This window comes from Mustela nivalis (assembly GCF_964662115.1).
Source record: "Mustela nivalis genome assembly, chromosome: 2".
In the NCBI taxonomy this organism is placed as follows: Eukaryota; Metazoa; Chordata; class Mammalia; order Carnivora; family Mustelidae; genus Mustela; species Mustela nivalis.
Genome location: NC_139021.1, coordinates 137552972 through 137566674, shown reverse-complemented (window position 1 = coordinate 137566674; position 13703 = coordinate 137552972). Strand labels below are relative to the sequence as shown.

Below are 13703 nucleotides of genomic sequence, written 5' to 3'. Positions count from 1 at the left end.
TTACAAGTTAGGCAGCAAAAGCGGTCATGCTGCTATACATGGAATTTTTTTGCCTTCAGCTGCTGAAGAATTTGTTGGAATACATACCGCAAAATGACTACTGTGGCTATTACTATACTTGCTCAGGGGAGCTATTCAAATGCCTCATTTATTGGAGCTTAATAGATTAAAAGTCCAAATTGAGTCTCATGATATAAGCCTAATCAAGTTCTAATCTGCATAATTTTCCCATAAGCAGCAATGGGAAATTTGGATAATTTATGTTTCAGCGGTTGCCAATCATGTGTTAAATAGCATTGTTGCATTTCCTTATCAAAATATTTTTATTGATCTTCACTTCATCTGACATTTCACTTTAGGATTTTTTTTTCCTGGCATTAACAGGAAATTTAATTCATCTCATAGATGATGTAATATGAGATGTTTCTCTTGATTTTAACATGTCTTTATAGATCATTTTTAACGGTGATCTTTTCCTTTTACAACTTCATATTGAATACCTGTCTCAGCAAAGCTAGATGACTTGGCCTAATTTATTTCCCTAGTTTAACGTAGCATATGGATTTCTAACCGTCATTTATATGCACACAATAAAAGATAATTTGGCCCACCATTTGAACCAATTCCTTTATGTTAAATCTATGGGAGTGGGAGAGGCACTTACCTTCACTTCTCCATCTATTCTAGGGGAGTTGATTGATAAGAATTTCCATCTCTCTCTCTCCCTGGAAAAGCGTGGGGATTTAACCAGGGAAGATTTAGAAAGTACTTTGTGTTTTCCCCCATGGAAAAGTACTGTAATAAAGCATTTATTATATGTGCCGAGTTGTGCATGCTATCATACCAAAGCAAGTTGAGTGTAGCTACAATGGGTCCCAGTTGTTATCTGCTATTGTTTAAAAGTGAAAACCACAAAAGAGTACGACTGGCTCAGGGTGCCTGGTTGGCTTCGTCAGTTAAGTGTTCGACCCTTGATACCAACTCAGGTCTTGATCTCAGGGTTGTGAGGTCAAGCCCTGTGACTTAACAACAAAAACGTGAGATTCGGTCAGGCCTCCAAATTGCCCACGTAGGTCAGCCCTTGAGAAAGAGGGAGCAGCGCACACGGGGAATGGCAGCGTGGACATGGCTATCCATGGGCCCCAATGTCCGCCTGCCTGGTCAACTCCCAGATCTGCCATTTACCAACTGGTTGTGCTTGAGGAAGTTCTTGGACTGTTCTGAATCTTATTTTCCTTATCTACCACATGGGGATGTTAACAGTGCCCATCCTCATGGAGTTGTTCAGAGGAGTAAATGAGGTGGCCCATGAAAAGCCCTGAGTTCAGTTTTAACACATAATAGAAGACATAGCTTGGTGGTTTAGAGGAGACCTGGGGTCAATTTACCGAGGTTCAGCTAATTAGATCTGTTAATTCCTAGGTGTGCGCCACAGGGCCAGTTACTTACCTTCCTTGTGTTTCAGTTTCTTCACCAGCAAAATAGTTGTATCTACATAGAATGGTTCTGAGAACTATAGTTATTATACGAACAGAGTTCAGTATATAGTAAGCACTCAGTAAGTGTTGGTGAATTTTTTTCATGAAGTTCTATTTACACCTATCTTCTTCACTCCTAATGATCGTAATCAGTCTGGTTCTAGAACACTCTTGCCTTTGTTTTGACTTCCCTATAGACAGTGATGTTAAGCCTCATTTTCTAATGCACTCCTCTCTGCATTACCCTGGAACCCAACCCAAGTCTAGAAGTCTAGCCATTCCTGATGGTGTAAATCTTGTCTGAGCCACTGCCTTTTATTTTTTTTCCCACAACCACATGGTGCCTTGTGGATATTGCACACAGATGCCCAAAACAACTAATAAAAAACCAAAACCTTGGTGATCACCTTTGTATCCCCTTCTGTCTCTTCTCCTTGAACTTCTTGGGATGGTCCAGGTGTTTGTTAATTCTTTAACTTTGTATCTGAAATGGCCTTGTCTCCTTTAACTAAAGGTCACTTAAGTTACTTAAAGTAACCTCTGTTGTGGGGGCTGAGTGCTACCAGCTCCTGGGAATAACCCATATCATGAAAAGAACAGCAGACACTGCTGATTTTGTTCACCTGAACCCACCAGTGGCACATACCGTTAGGAACGCAAATGCTGGAAAAGAAGCGAGAGAGTAGTAAAAACCATTTTAGGAGTCTTGGAACTCAAGAAGGAAGTTTTATATTCCTAAATAATTAGAGTAGGGGCAGCGTAGGTCTGAAAAAAGAAGGCTCCAGAGAGATTCTACCATTGCTATCAGGAATTAAGAGACTTTCTTAGACTTTCTCAACAACTGGCCCCTGTTTTCAGTGTACCTAAAGAAAATCCCAACCATCTCCCTATACAAAAATCTTTCAAAATTTTTGAGTTACTGAATTATATCATTAGATATTTTGAAATTCATTTTTATCACTGAAGTGATCTAATTATTCCTACAAAAATGGATTCACACTGCTCATTGTCTTACCATTAATTTTGTAGGGTTTTCTCTACACGAAAATTTAAAAAAAAAAAAATGCCAAAAGCTTCCTCGATTCTTTATCCATAGGGAAGAAGTGGTGATGGGTGCTATACTTTTCCACAAATACTTACTGTGTACCTAGCGAAGTATTATCACCAGTAGTCGAATTTTTGAGTACTTGCTTTATACCAGGCACTATACTAAATGTTTTGAATACACTATTTCATTTTATCCTTACAATTGCCCTACATATGAAATACTTCCAGTTTATAGACAAAGAAACAGAGGCTTACAGAGTCAGAGCTATGCTCATAGTTTTGTAGCTCAGAAGTAAATGAATCAGATTTCGAACCCAAGGCATCTGACTTCAAAGGTCATACTTTTAACTATTCCACTCCATTTCTTCTCTATGGGCAGGCATTCCAAAGACAATCTAGGAAGTTTAAAAAAATAGAAAACTCAGTCTCTGGCCTGAAGTTCTCATATAGCATGCTGAGTGAGCAGGCTTAGGAGGGGGCGTGTTGGGCCCATTTATGGCTAATGCCTAAAGAATGGAAAGGAAACATAAGCCCCTCTCATCTGCCCCAGAGGACTGGAATGGGGAGGGGCTTTCACTTTAATGAGATCAGGTAATCTTTGGAAGTCATTTTTAGCTCCAAACTTGCCTCCTCTGGCCGTGCTCAACAGAGAGAAGGGGGATACATCTAAAGAATCAGGAGGCCATCTCCGTAAGAGTGACTGAACTTGGATCTTTTCCTAATTAAGAACTTCTCATCCTATCTCTCAGACGCCAACATTCTTCGTCCTCTCTCTTGGCAAAATAAGTGTTTGTTTCGGAAATTAATTTCTCAAGTGTTAGTTTAACTATTGAAAGGAAAGTTTGCTCATTTCACCATTCTCCAGTTGTAGATTATGATCCCTGGAGTATATTGTATGGGCCCATGCTCTCTCATGTGGAACTGGAGAGCTGTTTTATGTAGAGACTTAGAGTTCAACCAAAGATGTGTCCATGCAACAAACAATGATGGGGTGGGGAGGAAGACAACTGGACACAATTTAGAGCTGCCCCTTTATCAACAGCTGCTATGACGAATGGGGTAGATGCCATCAAAGACCAGAGTGCCAACTCTCTTCCAAAGGAAGGTACCTGAATTTCTCTTCTCTCCAAGGCCATTTAGGGAATCTGGGTCAGCCCTGTCATTTCAAACCACAGGTTTTCCATATTAGGACCTCTAAGAAAACAATGTTAATGAATTCTGTTTATCCTTCAAACAACCCTACAGGAGGGGGAGGGGAAAAAAAAGGTGAAATCTATTTCTTTTGTCTCTGCCTTTTGCTGTGAACAATATGTAGCTAGAAAAGGAGCAAAAGAGAAAGACCTTATCATTGCTGAAGTTTTCTTTCCAACAAAAGCACCCTGTTCTTGGGGTCATGCATAGGAAAGAGAAGGAACTTTTAATGGAGAGATGTCTTGGACACCCACCGTAGTTTGTCAGTTGCAGATGCTAATGGAGCCAGGCTTGGCGACTGAAGGGGAAAATGGAATATGAAAGCAAAATGAAATATGCCTATGAGGCAAGCATGTCATTTCTAAATGAAGGTTTCATGCAAAGGAGTTGAGTCTTTTCACAGCTGAAAATGGAATCTTTAAATAAGATAAAATAAAAGGATGCTGTGGCTTGTTGCAGGTTCTGTAATGAAATACAGTTTTCCTAATACCGTGTGACCTGCATTTCTCCCTGTTTTATGGGTGCTATTCCTTGACGTACAAACCCGTATTTTCTCAAGTCAGCATTTGATGATGGATGTCAAAATACAGGCCATGTATTATGCATATAGCATTACCGATTTAAGGTGTTTACTTGTCAAGTTGAAGAAATTCAAAAACGTCACATCCACCGAATCTGCACAGCTGTCACTTGTAGTTTTTCATGCTTTTGAGTGAAACTTCTGATGGAAACAGTTTAGTTTCCCCCTTCACTATTCTGGGGAAGAAAACAGCTAGCATTTAAAATGCATGTTCTTGGTTATGTGGTTGGCTTAAAGATACACATTCCAAAGTTTAGAAAGATGGACATTATACTGTCACTTGACATTACTTACCCTGTGCACAGTATACCCACATTAAGAGTAAAATTAAGTGCAATCAGGGAATGAACAATAAATCATACTTTTCTTTCTGAAAGTATGGCATTCAATAGTATGAAATTTATACACAGGAGAGCAGGAAATAGGGAGACCCTTTTATATTGTGCTGGCATTTCATGCATTATGCACCTTGAAAACAACAGGCAATTACGGAGCACCTGTCATTTCAGTCCAGATAGACGGAGCTTCACATGAACTATAAACCAGAATCAGCCCACCACTGCCACAATACTGGAGACCAAGTCAGGGATCTGGCCAAATGGCCTATTTGGAAGAGACCTTGGAAACTTAGCAAGTGACTTTGTATCTGCAAATCTTTAATTCACTGGTAAGCCCACCTAGCCAATCCCCCAAGGACAAAGAAGGGAAACCAAAGTGAATGTGAACATCTGTCTGCCTGTCCTCTAAGTTTCGGAGAAAACTGGGTCTTACAGCCAGCACAGAGTTGATGGTAGCACTTGCCACATGCATGCCTGGATAAAATTAATTTTTGCCAAATGAATATATGGGGTTAAATAAATATCTCATGTTTATAGGTCTCTATGCACATGCTTAAAGAGGCATCTGCTCAGCCTCGAAATCATGGCTGGGTCAAGCTCATTTTAACATGTCCTTGGGATTTGGGTCTGAGAAGCCCAAATGGCAAAAGTCAGAAACCAAGTAGGCTACTATCCAATGTCCTGTGCCCGCATTTACTGTATGAGGTCTGTGTTTGGCACGTTGGGGAGTTCTGGGACCTGCGACAAACCAGGGGAGTGGTAGTCAGAATGAATTCCGCTGCAAAGGAAAAGAAAAGAAAACTCTTCATTTGGGCTCACGCAAAAGGAAAAATATATACAGTTGAACCTTGAACAATGGGAGAGTTGAAGGGCACCAGCCCCCCACCCCATACAGTTGAAAATACATGCATAACTCTTGAGTCCCCAGAACTTAACTATTAAGAGCTTACTGGTGAGTGGATCCCTACTGGTAAACAGTCAAGGAACCTACATTTGGTATGTTGTGTGTATTATATCCTATATTCTTACAATGAAGTCAGCTAGAGAGAAGAAAATGTTATTTAGAAAGTCATAAGGAAGTTACATTTATAGGGATCCATTATATTTATCAAAAAGATTCACATATAAGTGGACCCACACAGCTCAAACCTGTGTCGTGAAAGAATCAATTACATACATATAAAACTGTGTGTGTGTGTGTGTGTGTGTGTGTGTGCATGTGTGTGTGTAAAACCAATGTATCCTGCTTCAGGATTTTTTACAATAAAAAATAATATGTACATATACATATAATTATTATATATAAAATATGCACATGATCTCATTATCACAGTATATATTATAATCTCATTTATATATACTGTATATAAAGTCTCATGTAGTACAAAATACTGAGGTCAGTTGGTTTTGGCTCTAAGGTTAGCTAATTCAGTAACTCAATGATAGTTCTATTTTATTATTTATTTATTTATTTATTTTGCAAGAGAGTGAGAGAGTAGGGGAGGGGCAGAGGGAGAGAGAGAGAGAATCCCAAGCAGGCTCCATGCCCAGCACAGAGCTCAATGCAGGGCTCAATCCCATGACCCTGAGATCACGACCTGAGCTGAAAACAAGAGCCGATGCTCAACTGATTGAGCCACCCAGGCACTCCCTCAAGGAGTTATTTCTGTCAGTAAGTCTTTCCATCATTCGTTCAGCCAGTCTCATTAAGCTAGCTTTGTCTTCTGCTGATGCCCATCTCAGTTGCAAGATGGCTGCCATGGTTCCAGGCACCACAGGTACAACAGCAATGTCCAGTGAATTAAAAGAGAATCTCTTAAGAGATTCTGTGTGTTCTTTTTAAGAGAAAGCAAACACTTCCTAAAAGCCCCCAAGCAAATTTCTTCCCACTTCCCTTTGACCAGAATCTGTCAAGATCTCTGACTTCTCTTATTCTAAGAGAATAATCGGTTAGTTTATGGTAATAGTCAGGGTAGGTTAGGTTATGCTGTGATAACAACACCACCATGATCCCCAGTGTCTTCGAGCAACACAGATCACCTCTTTACTCACTCAGAATGCTTTGTGGTCTGGGTTGTTGTCCAGAGCTCCTACCCAGTCTTCGTCTCCATAGTAACCCAAGTTCCCATGGTTGCCACAGTCTGGGAAGGGAGGCAGAAAGTCAAATATTTGTACCAGAAGTAATGGTATTGTTCTGTTCACTTTTCATGGCCCAAAGCATTTCCTGTGTCACGTGGAGGCACAGAGGTACAATCTTATCTGCCTGGAAGGTGAGGGGAACAAAAAAATCTGTGAGCAAGATCAGTAATTGGTGTAGAGACTCATTTTAGGGTGCTATCAAGGCAGGTTAGAATTATTTATAATGGCCTCCTACTTTGTACTTCACAAAAGCAACACACAAGAGTATATTCCATGAATGCTAATTGTTGATCTGTAAATAATTTATAAACTATTTTTTATTGTGTATGTATATTATTCATAGTATTCCTAAGCTTTCCATGCCTCTGACTTTTCTCCCTCTCTTTCTTTTTTACTAGGGTTCACACCTCCAGGAATGGACAGATCCTCTCCAGATAACAGCCCAGTGCACGGGATGTTACGTCAACCATCTATAACGACTGGCGTCAACATCCCCATCATTACTGAACTAGGTAGGAGTGAATCTCAGCTTTGGGCAGATTTTGTTGTCCTCTCTTCCAGCCACATAGGGTATGCAGGTAGCCTGTTTCTTAGCTCCTTCATCATAGAGGGCTTTAGTAGGGTTTGTTTTGGGGGAGGTGGAGAGAGGTATGGGTAACAATATGACAATACCAAAAGGAAAACTGATCTATCTTTCCTCTGCGATGAATAGACAGTTTCCTTCATGCTGGTCACTGTTCTCAACGAAGCTTGAGATGATGGATTTGAGATTGGGGCATAAATTAGGGAAGGGGGAGGAAAGGAGGAAAGGCATAATCCATGGACTCTTTCTGGTGATTTTCATTGGAAGCACCTCCAGACAGCTCCTGCAATCAGAGCCCTCCGCTGAGGTACAAAGCCTCAGGTCTAAGCCAGACCCATTCTGAGAACTGGGTGGAAGCAATGGGCCTTTAATCTATCCTAGCTGAACTTCTCAACTAAAGGCCATTGTCCGTGAATGACATTGTCCGTGAATGACACTCTGGCCTGAAATATCATGGAGCTTGTACGGCCATGATCACGGGCCAGTGGAATGCAACTTTTAACCCCACGGTGGCATTCCCTCCTACCATCTGTGAATTTGCAAAGCTGCTGAGTGGTGCCTTCCCCCCTACCAAGACTACTAACCACCTATGGCGCTGGGTCCCCTTACGTTACAATGTGTCCTCTTCTACTCCCTCACACTCTTCTTTTTCTGTACTTTCCTCCACTCCCTTTCCCCAACCCTTAAATGCTGTATCCAATTAGCTAAACCTGGCAAGTTGCCTTTGGTATCAGTCAATCAGGAAAAAAACAGTGGGACGCACATTCTAATGATAACCGAACTGGGTAAGAAGCACTGTTTTCCTTCACATCAGTATCTCCTTTTGTTCTGTTGTTGGTGTTTCCAACTCTCATCGGCTTGTTTTTTCTTTCATGGGCTGTAACAGAAAGACTACCCCATGGCACTGCTTTGACTGTGTTTTATTTGTGGCTCTGGTTGGAATCGACTGTCTTGTTCTGGCCTTTCTTAATGATTTTTTTCCCCACACAGCATCAGTAAGGCTTTGATCACACCCATCTGACCTGGCAGTTGTTTCCAAAGCATCTTTGCTCTAATTCATTTCCTTTGGCCTGGGCCTTCCCCCCACCCCTTCCATGTGTCCCCCTGCTCTCCCGCCTTCTCCCTTATAGTCCTCTTCCAACAAGCTGTCAGTTTGACTGACACGTCTTCACAGCTCTCAGAGAAGTCAAAGGAGAAATATAAAAATTTTAAGATGAGAAACCTAAGACGGAGCCTTCCCTCCAGCTGTTTATTTTCCTTTATTCTGACTTTATTTGCCTTTTTTTTTTCCCCCCTCTGAGGTCTTTTCTCAGAAGCTCTGGTCCTAAAGCCATAAAAGCAGCCAGTTCCTAGGGGACATTTTCTTATGAAAACTAGATTTCAAGAAGGGTGCCAAGGACAAAGGGTTAGTGGCCACTGAGGCCCAGCCCTGCCCTGTGGCCCCTACCTGGCTGTCCAGAGATTCAGAGTGGACGCACCAGGAAGATGAAGGGTCCTGGTCATGACTACATCTGTCAGGCCCTTCACGCTTCCCTGTGACTTGGTTAATAACTCTGTAAAAGGCGCCCATCAGCAGCAGGTCTCAGAACTGGGGATTGATCTTCTAAATAGAGACAGCGGAAGTGCTGTTCTGTAGAGGAGTAGATGGGGAGGTGGGGAGCACCTGCCTTCCAATGACTCACAGATGAAACGAACATGCCATTCTCTTGGCCCCCAAATATATTTCAAAATAAGAGAGCAGGCTTTTAACACAGTCATCTTGCTTGTGAGGTGTCTGGAAACTAAGGAATAAATTGTCCGCCATTCAGCACTGCATTATTGTAGACGGAGCTATTTATCAGGACAAATTCACTCAGGTCAAGGAGTATCGCACTATTTTCTGTTTCCAGCAGCAGGAGAGGCGTCTTTTTCATGTTTAGAGAAGTTGGCTAAAAGCCTAGGTTTCTGGATTGCTCTTCTTGGGACCTTAGGGTTGTAAGAGGCCAGGGAGCTTGTGCAGCCCAGACCACTGGTTGGAAAATTCATCCAGATATCTCCTTCTCAGAAAACTGCAGCTGCATTTCAAAATCACGACTGCCAGGGATTTCTTTTTCTGTTTTGAGTTCGTGTGCTACCAACTAGGATATCTCGATTTGTGATTAGGGGAAGAGAAAAGAGAAGGCTTGGAGCCCCAAATCTGAAGCAACGATGCAGGCATTCAGTTAGCATAACTGACTCTCCCCTAGCCTTCGTTCCCTCCCCAGATTTCTTCTCTGAGTTCGGACAACCTTCCGTGTGTTCACACCGCCCTTACTGCCTGCACTAAGCTCTATTTTCCCGGTGGTCATACCACCTTTAGCAAGCATACCATCACCGTTTGACCACCTCGCTTCCCCATACCCCACCAATATTTACTATTTACCTACGTGTTCTGAGATGTGGTCTGCATCACACCAAACCAGTCAAATGCCTTCAAAAAAGCATAGAGGGAAGCCAGGTTTTTAAAAACTATGTAGTATATTCCAGTCTTCATCCACCTGGAGAGTTTCAATTGATGATAGTGGGCCAGAAGCTTCTAGACATTCCACAAGAAGGACATTTGTTTAAAGCTACTTAACCTGGTTTCCAGTCATCTATGACCATAAAACATTTGCGGGGGGGGGGGTTTAAAAAATCACCTGTTAGCACCACATAATTACTGTTCTGTGAAGTAGGCTTTGGGTAACACTGATTTCCCTCTGAGACGCTCCCAGACTAGGCCCAGGATTTTCATGGAATCCTGGTTCCTGCATCCCAGTGACAGAGACACCTGGCTCGCTGACAATCTGTCACCTCTCCCTTCCAGTGACCACTTCCCCTCTAAGTACACTACCAGCCTTCCACGTGCTCTTGAAAAGAGAGAACAGACGCCACCTCTTTCAGAGTGTCAATATACACACCATCCTTGGCTATCCCAAGTAATTAAAACCATGCTCCTCTGCATATTGCCCAGAGTTTACATTTTCTGATTCACAAAGTGGCAAATGGAGGGAGAAGAGGAAAAGCTACCATTTGACTCTATAGAATGCCTGAGCAAGGCCTTACTTGCTTCTGAGAGAGGCGGAGGGAAGCTGGGAATTTTCCAAACATAGTAGGGTAGACAGAGCATTTACTGAGAAAGGCAATCTTGAGATAAGCTAATGCTTATCAAGGTCCTGGGCCAGGCTCACCAAGTACAATCTCCTAGGAGCCTCCCAACAGTCTCATGAGAGCTGCTAGTATTTCTCCCACTTCACAGAGAAAGAAACTAAGGTCCAGAATGATAATAAAATGCATTGCTTGTACAGAGTTAGTACAGAGGCTGGGTTTAAAGCTTACTTGTCTGATCCTGCATTTTGTAATTTTACCCACCAACCTGTAATTCAAGTGTTGCTGAGCAAAGATGTTCCCCCATTAAAATTTTTCTCTAGGGAAACAAGATGGTGTCATTTAAAACTAATTCCATGCCTAGCCTGATATCCTATTATCATTTATTCTGCCTTATACAATAAACAAGCAAAGGTTGAAAAAAAAAAAACTTATCCAAAAAGTTATGTTCAGGAAATAAAAAATTAAAACAATAACTCTAGGAAAGAGAATTCACTACTGATACATTTAGAAAGGAATCAGAAGAAGGAAACCTCATTTATTCTTTTCCTAAAAGTGTCATAATTATCCAGAAATCACAAATGCTCATCTCCTCCCCCACCACACACTTTCTTCCCTATTACTTGCCCTGCAAAACTGATAATTTCTGAAGCCAAGATGGGAATGGAAATTAATTTGTCATTTAATTTTTAATAAGTTAAAGACATCTAGTGACACAGCCAATCAGTCTGCACGTGCCTGCCGGAGAAGTCCTTGAGGAATCCTCAGATGGAAATGAACTACAGCATCAAATGCTGCTTCTCTTAGAGCTGCAGCGTCTAAAAGATTGAACTGTGTAGAAGGGGAAAGGGAGAACGTGGGCATCCCCATGCAGCTTGGAATGCACAGCAAGTCCTTGTCAGCAAGCAGCCAGAGACAGCCAGGGATCCATCCCAGCTGGGGTCACTGTTCTGTCCAACAGGGCCTGTCGGCGTGGGCCTGGATTCAGGGCTAGGGATACCTGACCCTTCCTGGGCCGACCCCAGGCAGGCCGTAGGTCCTGCCTGCAGGCAAATTCCTTGCTTTTTGCCTTTGCTGTGCTCCTAGTCTTCTGCTCTTTGGTCTCAATAAGTTGCTTTCTTTTCCTGTAGCTAAACTTAGCATCCCAGCATGGCTACTCATGGCTACTCATCCTTGAAATACATCCATCTCTCAAAGGACCTGGTGACCGAAAAACACCCAGGTGTTTTTCGGTCATGATTCTAAAACTATACCAAAGGACTGACCAGCACTGTTCAGCCGTTCTCCGGTGGTCTGCCGTGGAGCAAGGCTGCTTGAACTCACTGGCTCTCCAGGCCTGGGAAGCTTGAACAATCACATAAGAGCAGTCCATTGAGTCCACCGGCTCCCACCCCAAGATTCATTGACAGCTTCTCCCATGCTTTTCTCTCCTTTCCAGTGACTTTAGTGTTGTTAAATCAGTAGCCTGCTCTTTCCCTGGCTTCAGTGTGTGTGTGTGTTTGTGTGGTCTTTTGAGCTAATTCTCATTTCATACTTTTTCTAGTGAATGATACTAACGTTCAGTTTTTGGACCAAGACGATGATGATGACCCCGACACAGAACTGTACCTCACGCAGCCATTTGCATGTGGGACAGCATTTGCAGTCAGCGTCCTGGACTCGCTCATGAGTGCGGTGAGTGGGTGTGGGATATGGGAGAGGATCACCTCCAGCCTCCAACGTCAACGGCCTGGGACTAGAGCTGGAGCTCCAGGGGAGAGCATGACCACACAAAGTGATGGTGATCTAGAAGGGCATAACAACATTTGCCAGACCATTGTAGAGATAAACGTTTAATTATGAATTCTTGGAAGTGTGAGGAAGATAAGAAGGGAGATTTTGTGGGGAAGGGTACCCCCCACACACACCGAAGGAAAGCAGGTGCAAAGTCCTAGTGGTGAAAGAAGCTGACAATTTAAGGAAGCCAAAGAAAGCCTTTGTAGCTGGGCCACAATGAGAGAGGGAGAGGAGAAGATTAGGCAGGTTTGGACCTGTAAGACCAAGAAACCCATTTTCATGGTTTTGGCTTTTTTCTTAAGATCAATGAGGAGGCACTAAAGGATGATTTTAAGCTGGCAAGCGGTGTGATCAGGTTTATGTTTTAAGAGGACTGTCTTGGCTGGTGTGTGGAGGATGGCTCAGGAGGCAAGATGGCGGCAGGAAATCAGAATATGAGACTGTCAGAGTTTGGATGAGGATAGAGCTGGCAGAGCTGGAAGGAGATGGGTACTTGAGTGGTTTTGGTCAGGAAGATTGACAGGGCTTGAGGATAGGTTGAATATGGGCAGAGGATGGAACAGGATGAAGTGTCAAGGGTGACTCCTAGGTCATTGCCCGTCATTGCGATGCAAGCCCTGGGAGAGGACGATGCATGAGAGTCAGGCCTGGCCAGTTCCCTGCTGCAGGGAACGAATGAAGTAGTAGCAAATACAGGAGGGTGGGCTGGCTGAGGGATCAAAAGCATCACTGGCTTCTTTTATAACTTGATATGCACCAAATAATCAAGGCATTGTTCTTTTGCTTTTGAGACCAAAAACAACTAACAATTAAAAAGTAGGCTCCAGTTTGTGGAGCTCTCTTGAACTGCAAAAGGCAAAAGCAGACACTAGAATGGGTTATAAGTGGGGATTCTGAAGTGTTCCCACTGAGTGTCTTGATTTATTATAGAGAAAAGCCTCTTTATTTTGGAATTCTCAAATTCGCAATTTATGAAAATACAGACATAAGCTGGATAAAAACTGACCTTTGAGGAATCCATGAAAAAGAGTTTTATTGAACACATTAAAACCATAAACATAGCTCAGAGAGTTTTTATACACATACATTTCTTAAAGTGCTTAAGAAGGTTATTCTCCTGAATGTGTTAAACAACCGATATGCTAATTATGCATTATTCTTCTCTATTCATTAAAGCTAATCCCAGAAGAACCTCTATTTGAGGAAAGAAAAAACATAAAGCTTTTTAAGACTAATTTAGGTTATTCTATATTCCTGAATGTGGTCCAACTGCAAGCATATCTTATTTTAAAAATTAGAATTATGGATCTAGAAATAATTATGAAACAATATTCATCTGAATTAAGGCTGACTAGGCGTCATGCCAGACCTTTGCTTTCCAAAGCCAAGAAGAAGAGAAAAAGGATCACTAGAGAAGGCACTCTCAGTTTCCCAGGACTTGTGATTTCTTTCTGATGGCCCAGTGG

At 42.3% G+C, this 13703-nt stretch overlaps 1 protein-coding gene across 10 annotated transcripts in view; it reads left to right on the top strand.

The window, feature by feature from the left end:
• The window catches only part of KCNMA1 (potassium calcium-activated channel subfamily M alpha 1), a 722449-nt gene that overhangs the window by 677422 nt on the left and 31324 nt on the right, over window positions 1-13703 (top strand). For 5 of the 10 annotated variants that reach the window (XM_082719521.1, XM_082719518.1, XM_082719514.1 and 2 more), the window contains exons 23-25: window positions 7172-7285; window positions 8061-8141; window positions 12005-12135. In XM_082719521.1, the coding sequence (XP_082575647.1) occupies window positions 7172-7285; window positions 8061-8141; window positions 12005-12135 (326 nt within the window). The remainder of the gene's footprint in view (window positions 1-7171; window positions 7286-8060; window positions 8142-12004; window positions 12136-13703) is intronic. The other 5 variants (XM_082719524.1, XM_082719523.1, XM_082719520.1 and 2 more) reach the window with 1 other exon arrangement.